General features: G+C 44.6%; 1 protein-coding gene across 1 annotated transcript in view; it reads left to right on the plus strand.

Annotated features, from left to right (window-relative positions):
* LOC142463802 (4-galactosyl-N-acetylglucosaminide 3-alpha-L-fucosyltransferase FUT5-like) overlaps nucleotides 1-10715 on the plus strand; it is a 50390-nt gene extending 39675 nt beyond the window's left edge. Inside the window, exon 2 of the mRNA XM_075566634.1 lies at nucleotides 9226-10715. Coding sequence (XP_075422749.1) covers nucleotides 9355-10416 — 1062 coding nt within the window. The 5' untranslated portion in view covers nucleotides 9226-9354 and the 3' untranslated portion in view covers nucleotides 10417-10715. The remainder of the gene's footprint in view (nucleotides 1-9225) is intronic.
* Nucleotides 10716-19901: the final 9186 nt, after the last annotated feature.

The raw sequence follows: 19901 nt of genomic DNA on the forward strand, positions 1-19901 counted from the left end.
ACTCGGGCAGAAAACAGTCACAAACCTCAATACACCCGGGTATACCCGAATTCGTGGGACTAGCCCCGCTCGAATAAAGTGTGTCGCCAGTGTAACAGTTTGTAGCAACAGATTTAATATGAGCATTGGTGGTACAATTACATACATTTATATCAATTAAAACAAAGCTAGTGAAGGTTTTAAACATTTTTTCTAACAATTGCAATTAACCAATGATCAGAAGTTCTGCCATATAAAGTGCTGGCAGAAGCACGGTATCACTTAGGCCGCACATATAGCGCCGTCGCCGGCAATCCCGACATCACGCTGCGGTCGCTGGAAAAATCAAATTGGAGTGACTTCCAGCGATTGCGACCAAGCTATCGCATCGCGCCTACTATAAGGGCACGCGAAGGCGTCAATACATTTGTTTTGATGCGACGTTGCGTCGCGTTCGCTGGCACTATAAGCGCGGCCTTACCCTTGATTAAGTAGATATCGCCACGAAACACGTAGGAGTGTTGCTGTGCTGCGTTTCTCCCAACCGTGAGACGTGCTGGATGGGACTCTCGAGTCCGCCCAATAACTTTGTGTAAATCCATCACTTCAACTTCTGCCACCGTGACGACAGCTACCGGGTGATCTGCAGATGTGGAGGCTGCATGAGCACAGGGCATGAGTGACAATGACAGAGACAGTTTGGAGAACATGGAGACTGATCCTATCCGCAGTTCCCGATAAGCTCTTTTTTATATTCCCTAGGTAAGGGTACATCTGTTGTTTTTAGTGACCATAAACAATTTATATATCTCACAATTATTAAGGTTATGGTGGGTAAAAAAAAGTGACAAAAACCCTCCACAGTAAAGCATATAGCAACTGTAAATATTACTGTATGCTCATTTACATGTCATAGACAGGTCTGCAACCCTGTCTTTCCCCATTATCGCCCAGCACACAGCGTTTTCACTGCAGCAAGGGATTCTGCTAAATGACATGCAAATGAGCACACAGTGCCACCTTTTGTCTCAAGCTCATATTACACAAGCAAATCCTCAAGCCAATGCATGCTGGTTTAAACACAGCTTTTAGACAGAGGCTGGGATGAGATGCAAAGCCAGTAAACCCATTCACAGACATGTTTCAACCTTGATGGGTATCATCAGTGAGAGGTTAGTTGTGCAGGCTAAGCTGGTTTGAGACTAGACTAGGTATTCACCACAATTATTAAGGTTCTGGTGGGTAAAAAAAAAAGTGACAAAAACCCTCCACAGTAAAGCATATAGCAACTGTAAATATTACTGTATGCTCATTTACATGTCTTACACAGGTCTGCAACCCTGTCTTTCCCCATTATCGCCCAGCACACAGCGTTTTCACTGCAGCAAGGGATTCTTGGAAACGATATGCAAATGAGCACACAGTATATATATATATATATATTATATGTATGAATAGTAGGAAAAAAGAGCGCAGAATCCCTTTAGCCTAAGTGATACACATTTTAATAACAATCAGACATATATAGACCATAATCAATAGTAGCAAACTCAATAGATATGAGTATAAATAAAAAAATTAAAAGGGTAGGTGGATGCTGTAGCCAATAGAAATGAGGAATGTCCCTAGAGGGTTAATACAGTCTGTTCATCAAATGTTTATATCCTTAGAGGTCCTCCTGGGGTGGCAATAATATGCAGTAAACGATCAGTAGCTGACCCACACACAGAATGAATCCTGATAAAAATTATGTATAAAGCTCCTCACAGGACTTGCTTTACATTTGCTGACTAAGGGAAACGCTATAGCGGTAGCTGACAGGACTGGCTGGACACGGGGGTGTGATGCGGGGGGCCCCACCGGCAGGTTACAGCAGTTGCCGCCGGCCCTGTCCCGCTGCAGGCACCTGTTTGGCTCACATGAGCGCCGGTCCTCCCTTTCACGCCAGCGCGCCGGAAACTTAGCCCAGCTGACTTCCGGTGCTGCTGTCAGAAAGACCGGCACCGGGTGCAGCCACACTTTTTTTTTTAAACGGCCAAGCAGGGGCCCGTGTGGCCGGGCCCCCAGACCCATGGGGCCCGGGACACCAACACCAGCTGCCCCCCACCCCCCCGTTGGCGGTCCTGTTGAATGGTTTTACCAGTCACTATGTGTCAAAACACTTTCTCCAGTGCCATGACAAAAAGACTGAAGGTCTCAAAATGATGGGACTTGAAGTCATTCCATCATCCCCATCAGCAGGTGACAGGTTTAAAATTCTTTCACGTAGAGAAACCTACTGGATATTTAAGCTTCTTAGCTTAATTCCAGGGGGTCTCAATGAAATCCTGGATACCAGCACTATTGTTTAGAATTTTGTTTTTTTCATCAGTTTGGCCATTGTTCTTGTTAGTTTGTTTCACACGCCCGAGTGTGGTTTCTGCTTATATCCCCTAATACATTTTTTGTGTATATTTTTGGACATTTATAAATTGAATGTCCAAGATTTTTTATATATAAAATACATATAATTTATCTACACCTTTATTGGTGTTACATTTTAATTATTTTTGTCTTCATCTTTTCATCTTTTCTCAATTAACTCCATCACGCGTGTACTTATTTAGCACACATTATTATATGTATATACATGCACTTCACATAATTAGTTTCGATTTACATATCAAGTAAAAAATATATTATTAGTTCTTTAAATAATTAGGCACAAATGTATATATTTATCTGTGTATTTATTTAGTATGCACATATGTTAGTATATGCACTTTATGTACTGTAGGTTGTTCACTTATCACACAATAGGTTAATTATATATATGTATTATTTTTTGATTTTTAAAAACACATATGTTCACCAACTGTCTTTTTTTATTATATAAATTCATGTTTGCGCTTTTTGTTTTGTTTAGCAGAAGTGTAGCATATTTATGTATCATTGATTATGGCCCCTGCTCCCTGGCTTTTCCCCTGATGATGTTAGCGTACTAGCCAACGAAATGACGTTAGGAGTGTCATCGTGCTAATGGGTGGTGGACCAGCTGTGAGGAATCCCTGAGGAACAACACCAGGGCAGTGTCGGTACACAGAGACACTGCTTGCTGTTCACGTGGGAGAAAAGCTGAACGAGCTGTTGTGAAGTGTCCTCCACTTTTATTGCGGTAACTGGATCTGTTTCCATCTGCAGACTCTACACTTTCGCCATTGAAGTCTGTACGTGTTGTAGCCCTCTTTCTCTCTGACTAGACGGGTCAACTGGTGCTATCTTTACCTGCTGGCTCACAGTGATCTGAGCCTCCGCTACTGGGAGCCCGGGGCAACAATATAAGAATGGGCAGCGCCTCCACTTGCCCAGTATCCCTAATATGTGAGATTCCCCTGAACAAGAACAACAATAACAGCTGATTATATATATATACTGTATATATACACCGTAATATTTACTATAGAGATACATGCACACATATGAATAACCTTTGCTGTATAGAGCATATACCGGTGGCCCCTGCCATATATACCGTAATATTTACTATAGAGATACATGCACACATATGAATAACCTTTGCTGTATAGAGCATATACCAGTGGCCCCTGCCACACGTCACTGTGAAGTAGTGTCCCCCCACCACCGTGTATATCCCACACCGTGTCCGGTATAACCGACCAGACCTTTGGTCACTTAACCTCCCAAGTGTCTCCAAAGAACTCACCACCCCCCAAGGTGGGATCAGCGCCCGTAAGGTACCGGTTTGTTGGTGCACGTGTATAATACCTGCCGGGCGTTCCAACACCCAGTCGCAGATTCTTCACAAAGGATCCGCAGATCCAGCGTCGTCTCTCACGAGAAGTCCCACACTGCAAGAGATGCTTCCACGGGTCGCGACTTCCAACAGCCCAGGCTTATGATGACAGGCTCCTCACTGCAGCGCTGAGTCACTGACTAGCTCTACACACTAATCAGGCAATGTCCCTGTCAAATGGCTGTCCCTGCAGCAACCACAAACTAGGGACCGGCCACAACCCTCCCGACCGCCAAGGAGGTAAGCGCATGTAGAGGGGGTAAACAAAGCCCAGAGGGGGCACCTGGCTACAGTGTCATATTTGGGGTCGGCATACCGTCACGGCTTGTGCCCACAGAGCGGTGTGATATCATCTTGGCGGAGGGACGCCACCTCCGAAGTTTAGTACAACACATCAGGTACTCCTCCCTTTGACTACCTACTGTATACAGACAGTCTCTCTTTCCCCGGGACAGTCAGCCCTATCTGACGGGTGCGCACTGTAGCGTTTCCCTTAGTCAGCACATGTGAGGCGAGTCCTGTGAGGAGCTTTATACATCATTTTTATCAGGATTCATTCTGTGTGTGGGCGGAAGTTTGGAGTCAGCTACTGATCATTTACTGCATATTATTGCCACCTCAGAAGGACCTCCAGGGATATAAACGTTTGATGAACAGACTGTATTAACCCTCTAGGGACATTTCTCATTTCTATTGGCTACAGCATCCACCTAACCTTTTTTATTTTTTAATTATACTCATATCTATTGAGTTTTCTACTATTGATCAAGGTCTATATATGTCTGATTTTTATTAAAATTTGTATCAGTTAGGCTAAAGGGATTGTGCGCTCTTTTTTCCTTCTATTCACATTACATTGGGATTGGTTTATCCCTATTAAAGCTGCCGATTCCCTCTGCCTAATTACTTTTATCCACACTTCTGACCTAGCCCCCCATATATACCAACACCTATCTTTATTATTACTAATTTTATTTTGTGCACTTATTAATTTATCGTATAATCTGTTGTGTGCTGGTTTTATTTGTTGTTAAATATATATATATATATATATATATATATATATATATATATTTATATATAAAGGCAGGGGTGTTCCTCACAGCAGTGGTGCAGCCGCAGCAACGCAGTAGGAACGAGACCGCACTCAGAGGTAATTTTCAAAAAGATTGTATTAGAGTAGGTGGCACAAATGCAAACGTTTCGGTCCTCACAGGACCTTGGAGATGTGCCTAGAAGATCAGAAGCATTGTTGTGCTCTTATCCTCTATACTGTATTAACGAACAATTGATTAACTGAGAAAGAAGCTCATAGGTGGCTTGATAGAATTAAAGCAAATAAGTCACCTGGCCCCGATGGCATACATCCAAGAGTTCTCAAGGAGTTAAGCTCAGTAATAGCAAAACCATTATATTTAATATTCAAGGACTCCATTTCCACAGGCTCAGTACCACAACATTGGCGTAAAGCAGATGTGGTGCCTATATTTAAAAAGGGCGCTAAATCACAACCGGGCAATTACAGACCTGTAAGCCTGACTTCAATAGTGGGAAAGTTCTTGGAGGTTTAGTATAGGATAATATTCAGGAATACCTAATGGAAAACAAAATTATTAGTAATAGTCAGCATAGATTTATGAAGGATAGGTCATGCCAAACTAAACTTATTTGTTTCTTTGAGGAGGTAAGTAGGAATTTAGACCGCGATAGAACTTGGATAGACTGGAAACTTGGGCAGGTACTTGAAACTAGAGAAAGTGCAGAGAAGAGCCACCAAATGAATAAAGGGGGTGGATAATCTGATTTATGGAGAGAGGCTAGATCAATTAGATTTGTTGACATTAGAAAAGAGGTGTCTAAGAGGGGATATGATAACTATATACAAATATATTCGGGGGCAATACAACGAGTTTTCAAAAGAACTATTCATCCCAAGGGCAATACAAACAACATGGGGTCATCCCTTAAGTTTGGAGGAAAGGAGATTTCACCAGCAACAAAGGAAAGGGTTGATTACAGTATGTGCAGTTAAAATGTGGAATTCATTACCCATGGAGACTGTGATGGCAGATACAATAGATATGTTTAAAAATTAAGAAATAAATTTTTTATGAAAAAAGGATAATTGCCTGAGAACAGTGTTCAGTCTCACTCCTTCTGTGTATCTGCTGCTGGCTGGAAACTGTGAGGGCAGCACTTTCTCCTGAGGTGTCCGCCGGACTGCTCAGCTGTTTGGCTATTTCGGGCAGATGTCCGTTTGAAGACCTGTTACCTCCGTTGATTGATGGGGGCTGCTGATCTTCTCATGGGGGTCATCTGTTTGCCATGCCTGTGAGCTTGTTTTTCCCCGATTCCTCCCTGCTGTGACGTCAGCAGGCTGGGTGTCTTGTGTCCTCGTCTGTGTTCCAGCCGATAGTGCAGCTCACTGAGTCACTTCACTCAGTTCAAATGCACTGGGAGTTGTAGTTCCCCATGGGCCTCTTTAGCATTAGGACCGCATGCGCTATGGGTACTGCGCATGCGCAACAATGTAATGGCCACTGCCGCTTGCAACTGTGCATGCGCAACCATGTAATGGCCGCTGCTAATTCTCCTGCGCACACGCAAGCTCGAGAAGGCCCTGCACTGTGACTCGTCACTTCTGCGCATGCGCAAACCACGCGCCAACCGCAACATGGCCGCCGGACACCTTCTGCACATGTGAATTAGGTTTTCAAAATAAAGTGGTCTGAATGTTAAGTGCAGTATCGATGTATAAACATAAGTCTAAATAATGTATGTGATAAGTGTAAGTGAAAGAAAGATTAAAGTCATTGTGATTGAGTGAAGAAATAAATTCTAAAAGTGTATTGATGTCACCCTCCCAAATGAGTAACAAATCATCAATGTACCATCTGTAAAATAAAATGTGCTCCCTATACATGTTCATTTCTCCAAACACGTGGAACGACTCCCACCATCCCATGAAGAGATTGGCGTAGGACGGGGCAAAGCTCGTCCCCATTGCCGTTCCATGTGTTTGGAGATAATGAACCCCATCGAATAAAAAGAATTTGTGCGTAAGAAGAAAGTGAATGGAATCTAAACTAAATGTGATATGTGCTTGTGCTAAATCAAACCGAGTGAGGAAATGACGAGGAAATCTCCTGTTCATGGGAGATAACGGTGAACAAAGAAGTGACATCAAGTGTCACCCATACAAGGTTGCGTTTCCACTTGAAACACTCAATGGTTGTGAGTAAATCCCCACTATCACGAAGGTAGGATGACAACTGCTGCACGAGTGGCTGAAGGAAAAAATCTACATACCGTGTACATACACACCATCTCACAAAGACACAATGCTGGAAACAATAGGCCTCCCTGGAGAGGAGAACAATGTTTTATGGATCTTCCGGAGATGGTGTTGAATTATATAAGAAATTGGTGTCATCATCATTTAGTACTCCTAACATGGAGCCCATATCTAATAAATCTCTGAGTTCTTTCTGGAATTTCAGGGTAGGGTCGGTGGGTAGAACAGCATAGGAACAAGTATCACCATGTTGGCATGAAATGCGCGATTTTTTTTTAACACATTTCTGCAGTGCGCATCTTTCCAATTCTAACTCGCCACACGCATTAATGCCAAACATTGCAGAATTCGCACATTTCTGCATATGGAGAATAAAACTCTCCAAAAAAGCTACTTTTTATTAAACTCTCCAATTTTTAAATTCGCTGCTCTCTGCATGAGGCCCTTAAACTGGTGGTGGATGTGAGAGTCTCCAGTAAATTGTTCCAGATTTGGGGTGCACGGTAAGAGAAGAAGGAGCGGCAGGATACTTTGCTGAAACTTGGGACAATGAACAGTCTTTTGGAGTCAGATCTCAGATGATAATTGCTGCATGTGGTAGGGGTGAGGTGCTTGTTCAGATAGATGAATTAACTATGATCTAATGAACAGGAGAAAGAAAAATAAAAGCGCAGGACTTCTCATAGCGTAATATTTTGATATAAATGTATTGATGTAGTTAGATGGTAAGATATACACGAACAAAAATGCAGATGTTATAGAGCATTGAGGTATATTAACCAGGACTCCAGATGGCACACGAAACTCCTCTCGGCTGCTGATCCTACTGGACGTTTTCTCAGGTGGTATAGGTGTCTGTTTCCACGACCCTCCAACCACCGGTTTAAGCGTATATGAGCGGCCGCTGTCTTTGGTGTCTTCCGCCGCTCACCGTCTTGGCAAGGGAATCCCGGACAGCTGATCTGTTCCGTGACGTCACCCCCACTTGGAGCGTCAGAGTCCTCGCGTCCTCAGCTGTTTTAGACTATGGCCCCAGTCCTACCTAATGCAGTCGTGCCTGGCGGCATGGTGGCGCATGCAAAGACTACAGCCGCAAACGGCAGTCTGTTGGGGAGAGGTAAGGGAGGGCCACTGGCTGCACTTGCCGCCACGTGACCGCATCGTGGCTCGGGAACACAAAAAAATTGTCTTCCCTGCCAGCGTCACAGCGCTTTGTGCGCCCACACACACACAGTCACTGGGGCCTGCCCCATAGAGGACTGTGCTGTGGTATGTGACGAGCATGCAGCCGCACGTGCCACCGTGACCACCAAGGACTCAGACTTAGGTAGTTCAAAATCCCTGATGAAGTGACCTACAGTAGCGTCACGAAACACATTGGATTTTGTTTACAGTACTACAGTTCAATTGATACTTTCAGCTCCTAGAGATGCATTTATCCCATAAGAAATGGTGTATGCAGAGACATTTTTGCAAGTTTCTATGTCCAAGCCGGCACACGAATATCAGCGTGCCTCTCACTGCATCTAGAGCCGGGATCGCATCTGCTTCTACCTGAAACAACTGAAGACACGAGGACGCTAAAGCTCCAAGTGGAGGTGACATCACAGAGCAGATCAGCTGTTCGGGATTCCCTTCATTCAGGTGGATGCCCCCCTTGCCACAACGGTGAGTGGCGTGAAGACACCAAAGACATCAGGTGCTCATCAATGTTTAAACCGGTGGTTGGAGGGTCGTGAAAACAGACTATACCACCCAAGAGAAGGTCCGGTAGGATCAGCAGACGAGACGAGTTGCATGTGCCATCTGGAGTCCTGGTTATATACCTCAATGCTTTATAACAGCTGCATTTTTGTACGTGCATATCTTACCCTCTTACTATATCAATACATTTATATCAAAATACTACGCTATGAGAGGTCCTGCACTTTCTTTTTTCTTTCTCCTGATCAATAACCCAGATCTGACCTCTTAAACGTCATTGCCATACTGTACTTTGGTCCTATGAGGAACTGCCTCTGTAAGTTGTTGGTCTTGCATATATACATCATCAGAGTTGAGCTTTAGTCTCACATATTTGTCCTGTTTATACTCATAACCATGTACTTAAAAAAATGTTGTAATTTCCTCCAAAATAATTTTTTTTTTAATCTTATAGCGTCTGCATCTGGAAAACTGAGCAGATATCACGTTGAGTGATAAAGAAAGAAAGAAACTTATGTGCCTTATTTCGACTTGATGGAACCTATTATTATCTAAACCCAATATAATGCTATAGACGAGGTTCATGCTTGTCTTCACCATGGAGTCCAGAGGACAGTCATCCTTCGTGAGAAAGATCTATTATTTCTTCATCCTGCAAGTAACACTCTCATGTGTTTTGTTTTCTTTCTTTCGAGGCAGCAAGAACCTTGTTCAGGAAACTGATCGATCGATTGATTCCCTTTTGAAACCAGACGACCCTCTGCTGCTTATTCTCCTATGGACATTCAGTGGGCAGTTTCCCCAAAACCAATGTCCACATCCCTTTGATACTCATGGTTGCACCTTCACAAACAATCGCAGCTTGTATTCCTTAGCGGATGCTGTTATTATCCACCACGATGAGGTTTGCAACTCTAGAAACAATTTACCCCAGATCAAAAGGCCAGCTAAACAGTATTGGATATGGTTTGACCTGGAGTCCCCAACCCATAGCGCAAACCTTAACTTTATGGACAAACTCTTCAACCTCACCATGTCTTACCGGGTTGACTCCGATATCTTTCTTCCTTATGGCTGGCTGGAGAAGCATAATGGATCCCAGAACTTCAGCATCCCTGTGAAGACCAAGCTTGTGGCCTGGGCAGTCAGTCACTGGAATCCAAATTTCCGCAGGGTCCAATATTATGAGGAGCTGAAGAAACACATCAACATTGATAGATACGGGCATAATCAGATGTCTCTACCCAGGGAAAAACACAATGAAATTCTCTCTACATACAAGTTCTACCTGGCTTTTGAAAACTCTATTCATGAAGACTACATCACTGAGAAGCTTTGGGACAATTCACTCATCTCAGGGACTGTGCCGGTCGTAATGGGTCCTCCCCGTGAAAACTATGAGCGTTTTATACCTCCAGATTCATTTATCCATGTAGATGATTTCTCCACTGCCCAAAAACTGGCTGCTTATCTTATGGAGCTGGACAAGGATGATAAGAGATACCAGCAATATTTCAACTGGAGGTCCAGATATCGTCCAGTGGTCAACGTTTATTGGATGCTCCAGTACTGCCAAGCATGCCAAGCACTAAAAGAGGCACCTTCCTATAGGGCTATTTCAAGTATTGCCAAGTGGTTCAAATAATTCTACCATCAATGAAACCCTGAAATATATTATATGTACTCATGCATGTTCATTGCATGCTGTAATACTTCATATCAATGGGGGGAAAAGGGAATAGCCTGACGCTATCAATTATATATATCAAGAGAAGGGGGAAAATAACAAAAAAGTGAAAAATATCAACCAAAAAAAGAAAGAAACAATGATACAGACGAGCCATCGAGTATTCTAAAACTTGCCTTAAACTAGCCAGGTACATGCTGGGGACATTTCAGTGACATTTCTGAAGAGACTAATGGCCCATCGGATTAACACAGCAGGGGCTCCTTGCAGTCCCACTCTGTTTGAATGGGACTGCCAGGGACCCCGCTGTTAATCCGTTGGGCCATTAGTCTGTCTGCAGAAATGTGTGAAATGTTGCAGCATGTACCCAGCATGTACCTGGGTCTTTTTGGAGATTGCCCCAGGTTTATTTTAGAATAATCGTCGGCACTACAGTATATGTGATTTCATATACAAAAAATATTCTGTGATATATATATATATATATACATACTAAACATACACGTGCAATCTTGTGGAAGAAAAAAGAGCCAGGAGCACCGTTCTTTTAAGAACAGCTGAAGCCTGGTTAATCCTGAGTCCCAAAGTCTTAATTAACAAATATGAGAGAAGAATGCTCCAAGCTTATGGATTGTTGTTACCAGGGTACAAAAAAATATATATAAATTGACAGGTGTCTAGAGCAACAGCTGGTAAGGAAATTGCTCTGATTAAAAATTATTGAGCACAGTCCCACATTGAAATGTAAAAGGGTATTGGTAAAAGTCACAATAAATGCCAGCCAATAAGGCTTGGCCTCCACTTGACTCCACTAGGGGTCAAATGAGATGTGATCTGTAGGGTATTTAAACCTAATTGGCTTGACATTGCACCAATCAGAAGTGAGTGGAAAGAATAAAAAAAAAATCCCGAATGAATGCACTCAGTGCTGTGAAATGTTATATTTAAATTAAAATAATTATATTAATAGATGAAAAATAGGATAAATTGGTATGTTGAATCTATGGCCAATTAATTGTTATACATACAGAGAAACAGATTGAAATAAATAATGTATATACCGAGTCTGCCAGGCTACTATGTATTGGGTTGTTTAGTTGAATACAGATAGTAATATATTGCACATTAGTAGCTATCATACATAAACCCCACACACACACTAACTGAGAGTGGAGCACAGAAATCCCCATTACAGTAGTTGATTTATATCAAATGCAACAGTGGGGATATAAAGTAACATAAACCCCACACTCACTATTTGAGAGTGGAACACAAAAATACCCTTTCAAGTGGTCATTTAATGATAAAGGATATCACAGTGGGGATACAGACTGGCAGATAATACATAACTTATTTACATATTCACATTAAAGCACTTATATAAGTTTAAAAAACTGCACTTTAATGTCTCAAGTTGCAAAGCCAGTACAAACAACCTGACACTGAAGAGAACCCACAAGGTCGAAACAGTCTGTCTGAGTGGGTTTATTGGCTTTACATCTCATCCCAGGCTACTGTATGTTTAAAAGCTGTGTTTAAAGCAGCATGCATTGGCTTAAGGGTTTAACCATGTAATGTGGTATTGAGACAAAGGGTGGCACTGTGTGCTCAATTGCATTTCCCAGAATCCCTTGCTGCTTTGAAAGCGCTGTATGCTAGGTGATAATTTTGAAAAGCAGGGTTGCAGACCTGTCTAAGACATGTGAATGTGATCACAAGTAATATTTTTATATGCTATATGCTATACGGTGGAGGGTTTTTCGTCACCTTTTCACCAACCATAACTTAAATATATATATATAGTTAAAATCAAGGACAGAACATAGAACAAAGACAGAGTCCAATGTTTCTTCCAATGACACAGATACACAGTAAAGTACATATATATATATATATATATGTGTGTGTGTGTGTGTATATCTAAACTTAAAACATATGGTCATTTAGTTTGATTCTTTGGCCAAAGTATCTTAAGCCTGCACAGCAAACACCAAGGTAGACCAAATCTGTGCAGGTCCTAACACTAATCAAATTCTTAATAACCTGTATAATACCAGGAAGAAAACTTTATAATAAAGCTGTTGTGATTAGCTGCATAGTTCTTCGTTTGATTGAAGCTCTTATTTACCTGTATAATACCAGGAAAAGCTCTCTGAATTAGATTTGTCACAACCAAACTGCATGCATGGACCTTCGTGTGTGGAATATGAATGATCCTTAACCATTTCGAAGCATAGTGGGATGGGGGTGAGCTTGGAACCTGGGAAGGAGGAGCCACCCTCACTTAAACAGCTGTGATCAGCTGGACAAGATTGCAAAACAGAGAAAACCAGTAAGCTCCTAATTTATATACCCCCAAAGTAACCACAATATATATATATATATATATATAGGCATATGAGTGTCAAAACGGAGTGCTACTGGGCATGGCAATATATAGTTAAAATCAAGGACAGAACATAGAACACAGACAGAGCCCAATGCTACTTCCAATGACACAGATACACAGTAAAGTACCCATATATATATATATTTATATCTTAATATATAAAATCGAACGGTTAGTGCTATCTACGGTGAATCTGATTGTTCCTCAGCCTCTGGCCAATCAGATTGGTGGGTCTGACGTCACCCAACTGCCACTCTCTTCCCCCTCGGCCACACAAACACACACACACACACTCTCTCCCTTCCCCCCCCATCCCACTCAGCTCCCTCGTGCTCACTCATCTCCCTCCCCGGCGCTCACTCACCTCCCTCCCCGGTGCTCACTCATCTCCCTCACCGGCGCTCACTTCACTCCCTCCCCGGCGCTCACTTCACTCCCTCCCCGGCGGGGGGACAGGCAGTGGGCTGCCAGCTTGCAGCTGCCTCGCATCACCGAGTACCTAAGATGGTGGTGCCCGGATGGACCCCCTTCCTCCCTCGCGGCGCCGAGTGCCTAAGATGACGGCGCCCGGAAGGACCCCCTTCCTCCTGCAGCTGCCTCATGGCGGTGCCGCTGGGAGGTGGGAAACAGAGAGGTAGATGTGTGTGTGTGTGTGTGTGACATTGTGTGTCATGGTGTGTGTGTGTATGTCACTGTTTGTGTGTGTCAGTGTGTGTGTGTGTGTGTGTGTGTGTGTGTGTGTGTGTGCGTGCGTGCGTGCGTGTGTGTGTGTGACACTGTGTGTGTGTGTCACACACTGTAGGGTGCGGACCGGAGCTGCGCATGGGAGGGGGGAGAAGCGGAGAGAGAGGGGGGAGCGGAGAAACATACAGGGGGAGTGGAGAGGAGGGACCCGGAAATTTTAAGCACCACCCCCTCCTGTCCACTGTCCCGCCCCCCCCCTCCTGTCCACTGTCCCCCCTCCTGTCCACTGCCCCCGCTCCAGTCCACTGTTCCCCCCCCTGTCCACTGTCCCCCCACCCCCTCCTGTCCACTGTCCCCCCACCCCCTCCTGTCCACTGTCCCCCTTCCCCCTCCTGTCCACTGTCCCCCCCACCCCCTCCTGTCCACTTTCCCCCCACCCCCTCCAGACCACTGTCCCCCCACCCTCTCCTATCCACTGTCCCCCCACACCCTCCTGTCCACTGTCCCCCCACCCCCTCCTGTCCACTGCCCCCCCCTCCTGTCCACTGTCCCCACTCCTGTCAACTGCCCCCCCCTCCTGTCCACTGTCCCCCCCTCCTGTCCACTGTGTGTCCCCCCTCCTGTTCAGTGTGTCCCCCCCACCTGTCCACTGTGTCCCGTCCCCCCCATCCTAGTGGGGAATTTAACTTACGGGAAACGCCGGGTCTCTCAGCCATTCTAAACTAAAAAACATATGGTCATTTAGTTTGACACCCTTAAACAGCTCTGACCAGCTGGACAAGATTGCAAAACACAGATAACCATTAAGCTCCTAATTTATATACCCCCAAAGTAACCACAATATATATATTTGCATATGAGTGTCAAAACGGAGTGCTACTGGGCATGGCAATATATAGTTAAAATCAAGGACAAAACATAGAACAGAGGCAGAGCCCAATGCTACTTTCAATGACACAGATACACAGTAAAGTATATATATATATATATATATATATATATATATATATATATATATATATATACAGTGGTCAACAAATCCCCCAAAAATCTACTCGCTGAACAAAAAAATCTACTCGCCACCTAGTTCCACACGTGTGCTGCTTGGGCCAATAGGAGCTTGCCACGATGTTAAATCCACTCGCCCGGGGCGTGCAAATGTATAGGTTTGTCGAACACTGTATATATATATATATATATATATATATATATATATATGTCAAAACTAAAAAAACATATGGTCATTTAGTTTGATTCTTTGGCCAAAGTATCTTAAGCCTGCACACCAAATGCCAAGGTAGACCAAAGCTGTGCAGGTCGTAACACTAATCAAATTCTTAATAACCTGTATAATACCAGGAAGAAAACTTTATTATAAAACTGTTGTGATTAGCTGCATAGTTCTTAGTTTGATTGAAGCTCTTATTTACCTGTATAATACCAGGAAACGCACTCTGAATTAGATTTGTCACAACCAAACTGCATGCATGGACCTGCGTGTGTCACTGATGACACTGATGAGACCCACAAGGTCAAAACAGTCTGTCTGAGTGGATTTATTGGCTTTGCATCTCATCCCAGGCTATGTTTAAAAGCTGTTTTTAAAGCAGCATGCATTGGCTTAAGGGTTTACCATGTAATGTGGTATTGAGACAAAAGGTGGCACTGTGTGCACAATTGCATTTCCCAGAATCCCTTGCTGCTGTGGAAGCGCTGTATGCTAGGTGATAATTTTGAAAAGCAGGGTTGCAGACCTGTCTAAGACATGTGAATGTGAACACAAGTAATATTTTTATATGCTATATGCTATACGGTGGAGGGTTTTTAGTCGCCTTTTCACCCACCATAACTTAAATATACATATGTATATAAACTCAGATACCCAGCAAGCTCTCAGAAAACCCCCAAAATTACCACAAAAATGTATATATGTGTGTGTGTATAAGTGTCATAGGAGTGCTACTGGGCGTGGCTAATTATATAAAGCAAGAAACAAAGAAGTCCAGAGCAACATCCAATGAGACAAAAATACAAGGTGAAATACCTATATATCTCTTGAAAAAAGGTTCATTTAGTTAACCCTTTGGCCAAAGCATATAAGCCTGCGAGTCACTTTCAACGCATGACCATAATATCGCAGGTCCTAACACTAACTGGTTAAAATCCTTATTTACCTCTATAATTAGAGGAAGGATGGTCCTGGCATTGAACCTGTTATTGGTCTGCACTAGTGGTTCTCTCCATTGTTTCTCTTCTCCCCGAGATTTACCACGATCGAATTATCCACCAGAGAAGCTATTGTCTAGCCTCCTGTGACCGCTGGTTTATATACTACGTCCTGTAAGTAGGTTCTTCATACGAGCCAAGACTTGTTCCTATTTCATTCATCAACTGTGTGGCAGAAGTGCACTAGATATTTTTCTTTCTTTTTTTGGGGTGTTCCTGACATATGCTCCCTCCTAATCCTGGACGTGTTTTATTGAACCTGTCGCAACCAGCTGCATGAAAAGAAAACCTGCTTACCTGGACAGTTGGGAGGGGTGAGCTTTAAACCCTGGGTGGGAGGAGCCACTAACCTCCAAAACAGCTGGACAAAGTTAACAAAAACACACAGATACCCAGACGACAGAGAAGCCCAATGCTACATCCAACATGACAAAAATACACAGTAAAATACTTATATATTGTCTTGAAAAAGGGTCATTTAGTTTAACCCTTTGGCCAAAGCATTGTAAGCTTGCGAACCACGACACGGCAAACACCTGTTCGCAAGTCCTAACACTACCAGATAAAATACTAATATACCTCTATTAGGATTAAAATTCTCATTTACCTCTATTAGGAGGGAGAAAGACCACATTGGTTCTATATCCAGTAGAATGAAAGGACCTACTAACCTGGGAAGTGGGGAGGGGCAGGCTTAAAACCTGGGAAGGAGGAGCCACTAACCTCCAACAACTGAGAAAGCTGAGAATAGGTTAACAAAACACACAAAACCCCAGCAATCTCTTTTTGGGAACCCCTGAGCCCCCACAATATATATATATATGTATATAAGTGTCAAAAGGGAGAGCTATTGAGCGTGGGATATGTACACAACAGACGACAGAGAAGCCCAATGAAATATCCAACATGACAAAAATACACAGTAAAATACTTATATATTCTCTTGAAAAAGGGTAATTTAGTTTAACCTTTTGGCCAATGCATTGTAAGCGTGTGAGCCCCGACAAGGCAGACAAGTGTTTTGTTAACCCGCCTACGCGTCCGGATGCTGGGCTGGCGTCACGTCTGCTTGCTCCTACGGTGGCCGCGCTGGGACTAAAAGAGCTACGCGTTTTGCCTCTCTACAGGCTTTGACAGGCTCGTGGATCCACGACGGGTTTCCATCTTTAGCAGTCACGAAAACTGACTCCTTGGGTGCTGCATGACGCCATTTGTATATGTAAGTTTGGTTATAATTGTTTAAATAAAGCATTATACTTTAATTTGACTTGAAGATTATCTACCACTCCACTGAGGGAAAACGAGATACCAGAGGTGAGGATTGGAAGGGCACATCTCAACCAGGTGTATATCTCTCAAGAAGGAGCAAAGAGAACCATGATGTGTATTCGCTCACACAGGGCTGTGTGAGTGTAATTCCTTTTTAGCCTATTTTGTGCCTCTTCACCTCCCCCTCCTCTTCACTAACCAGGACTGGAGTTTGGTTTAATTACACCTTAGGATCTTCTGAGAATCACCTTTAAAGATACCTTTACCACCCGAGTGCTCACACAAGCCCGTATGTGTGTTATTATTATCAATTGTTATTAAAACCTGTTCATTATTCCTTCACCTTACACGTCACCTCAACCCATTGTTATTGAGCCCATTGCTACTGAATCTGTCATTATAGCACCTGATTTGCAGTTTTACAATACCTAGGTAGCTAATGAGTGTCTATAACAAGAGACAGGGGGTGCCCAATGCTACATCCCATTGACAAAACATATATGGTAAAAAGTATAAAGTAAAATACTTCAATAATAATATTAAATACTTGGTTATTTAGTTAACCCTTTGGCCAATGCGTCATAAGCCTGCATACCAACGCCAAGGTATAACCAAATTAATGCACGTCCTACACTACACTGTGAACCCTTCGTCTTACCTTTGTAAGAGGGGAATAACCAAAATAGGTCTTGTTCCTGCAGCAAATGAAAGGACCTCCCAAGTTAAAAAGGTGAAGGAGGAGGAGTGAGCTCTGGGGGGAGGTGCCACCAGCCTCCAAACAACTGCTTCCAGTCAGAAATTGATTAACACACATTCCCAGCTAGCTCAAACTCCCACACCCACCACATCATGAATATATATTTATGTCAACAAGAAAGCTACTGAGCGTGGCAATTGTATATAACAAGAGACAGGGGTGCCCAATCCTACATCCCATTGGCAGCAGGCGTGCGGAGGCATAGCTCTTAAAATGTATTTCGTTTAAGCGCTCACGGGAGCGCAAGGCTGGTCACGTGAGCGGTTCGCCCAATGAGGGCGAACCAGCTACGTGACATCACTGGCCCGCCCCCCGACATGTCCCCTGATGGCGCGCGAACTAAGGCCAGGGAAAGCACCCGCTTTCCCTTAGCCTCTGCGCGCCTCCACACGGCTGCAGTCTCTATGTACTCAGCCTTAGGCTAGATCCCCGCTGGTGACGGACGCACTCGCGCCACTCACACCAAATCCCTTATCTCCTCTCTAGCAGGCCCCAGTGTCTCCTCGCTTCCTGGCCCTCTTGTGCTGTGGCGCCAGCAGGGGATACAACTGGATTGCGTTCCCGTGTGGTGACTGGGTCACATGGTGCACCGGGAGCCAATCAGAGGCAGAGAGGATGCATAATTTGTGAAGGGACATGAAAATCCAAATCCTGAAACATTGAAGGTACTTTATTAATGTATACACATTGATATAGATGCAAGCAAGAAGGTTCAATTAGAATATGTTCATTTAAGATAGAGGCTTACATTTGGATATTTTTACCTCTGGCAGTACTTGTACAGTATAACTGGTAATATAAATCACAGAAGATTACTTATTTTACCCTGCAGGGCTGGGATAGGTGTGTTTGCATTCTAATTTTAGAGTTTCATAAATATAGAGCAGTCTATGAACCGCAATAAAATTACAACATATTATACAAGGTTGCCTGTATTTTACCGACAGGACTTTAAATAACAGCCATGGTATCTGGGCCGCCAACAGGGGGGGACAAAAAGCACTGGCATCCCGGGCCCCAGCGCGGCCGGGTGCCAGATAATGAAATAAATGAAAATAAATAAATGGCGGCGATTCCCCGCACGCATGCGCAGGGCCACTCCCCCCCGCTCTCCCCCCACTCCGCTCCCAATGTGGGATGGAGGGGGAAGTAACAGCCAGCTCCTCCTTGGCCCCCCCCCCCCGCTCCCAACGTGGGACGGAGGGGGAAGAACAGCCAGCTCCTCCTGCGGCCTGCATCCCATCCCCCCCCCCCTCTCCCAATGTGGAATGGAGAGAGGAAGTAACAGCTCTTTCTGCGGCCCTCTCCCCACCCCGCTACCAATGTGGGATGGAGGGGGAATTAACAGCCAGCTTCTCCTGCGGCCCGCTTTCCCTTGCGGCCAGCTTCCCATGCGCCCCCCGAGCCCACCTCCCATGTACCCCCCCCCCGAGCCCACCTCCCATGCCCCACCCCCGAGCCCACCTCCCGCGCCCCCTCCCCAAGCCCACCTCCCGTCCCGGGCAACTGCCGCGGGGATTTCGGGGGCAGGAGGGGGAAGCGTCCGGCGGCAAGCTGCACCCACCCTGACAAGGTAAGTCACCCCACTCAGTCACTGTCACCCAGTGTCACATACCCAGTCACTGTCACCCACCCAGTCACTCTCACCCACCCAGTCACTGTCTCCCACCCACCCACTATCTCCCACCCAGTCACTCTCACCCATCCAGTCACTGTCTCCCACCCACCCAGCCACTGTCTCCCAGTCACTGTCTCCCACCCACCAAGTCACTGTCTCCCATCCAGTCACTGTCACCCAGTCACTGTCATTCACCCATCCAGTCACTGTCATTCACCCACCCAGTCACTGTCTCCCAGTCACTGTCTCCCACCCACCGTCATTCATCCACCCACTGTCATTCAACCACCCACCATCATTCAACATTCACCCATCCACCGTCATTCATCCACCCACGCACTGTCATTCGCCCACCCACCCACTGTCATTCGCCCACCCACCCACTGTCATTCAAACTGTCATTCACCCACCCACCCACTGTCATTCACCCACCCACTGTCATTCACCCACCCACCCACTGTCATTCAAACTGTCATTCAGTCACCCACCCACCCACTGTC

The sequence above is a fragment of the Ascaphus truei genome, chromosome 12 (genome assembly GCF_040206685.1).
Source record: "Ascaphus truei isolate aAscTru1 chromosome 12, aAscTru1.hap1, whole genome shotgun sequence".
Classification (NCBI taxonomy): domain Eukaryota; kingdom Metazoa; phylum Chordata; class Amphibia; order Anura; family Ascaphidae; genus Ascaphus; species Ascaphus truei.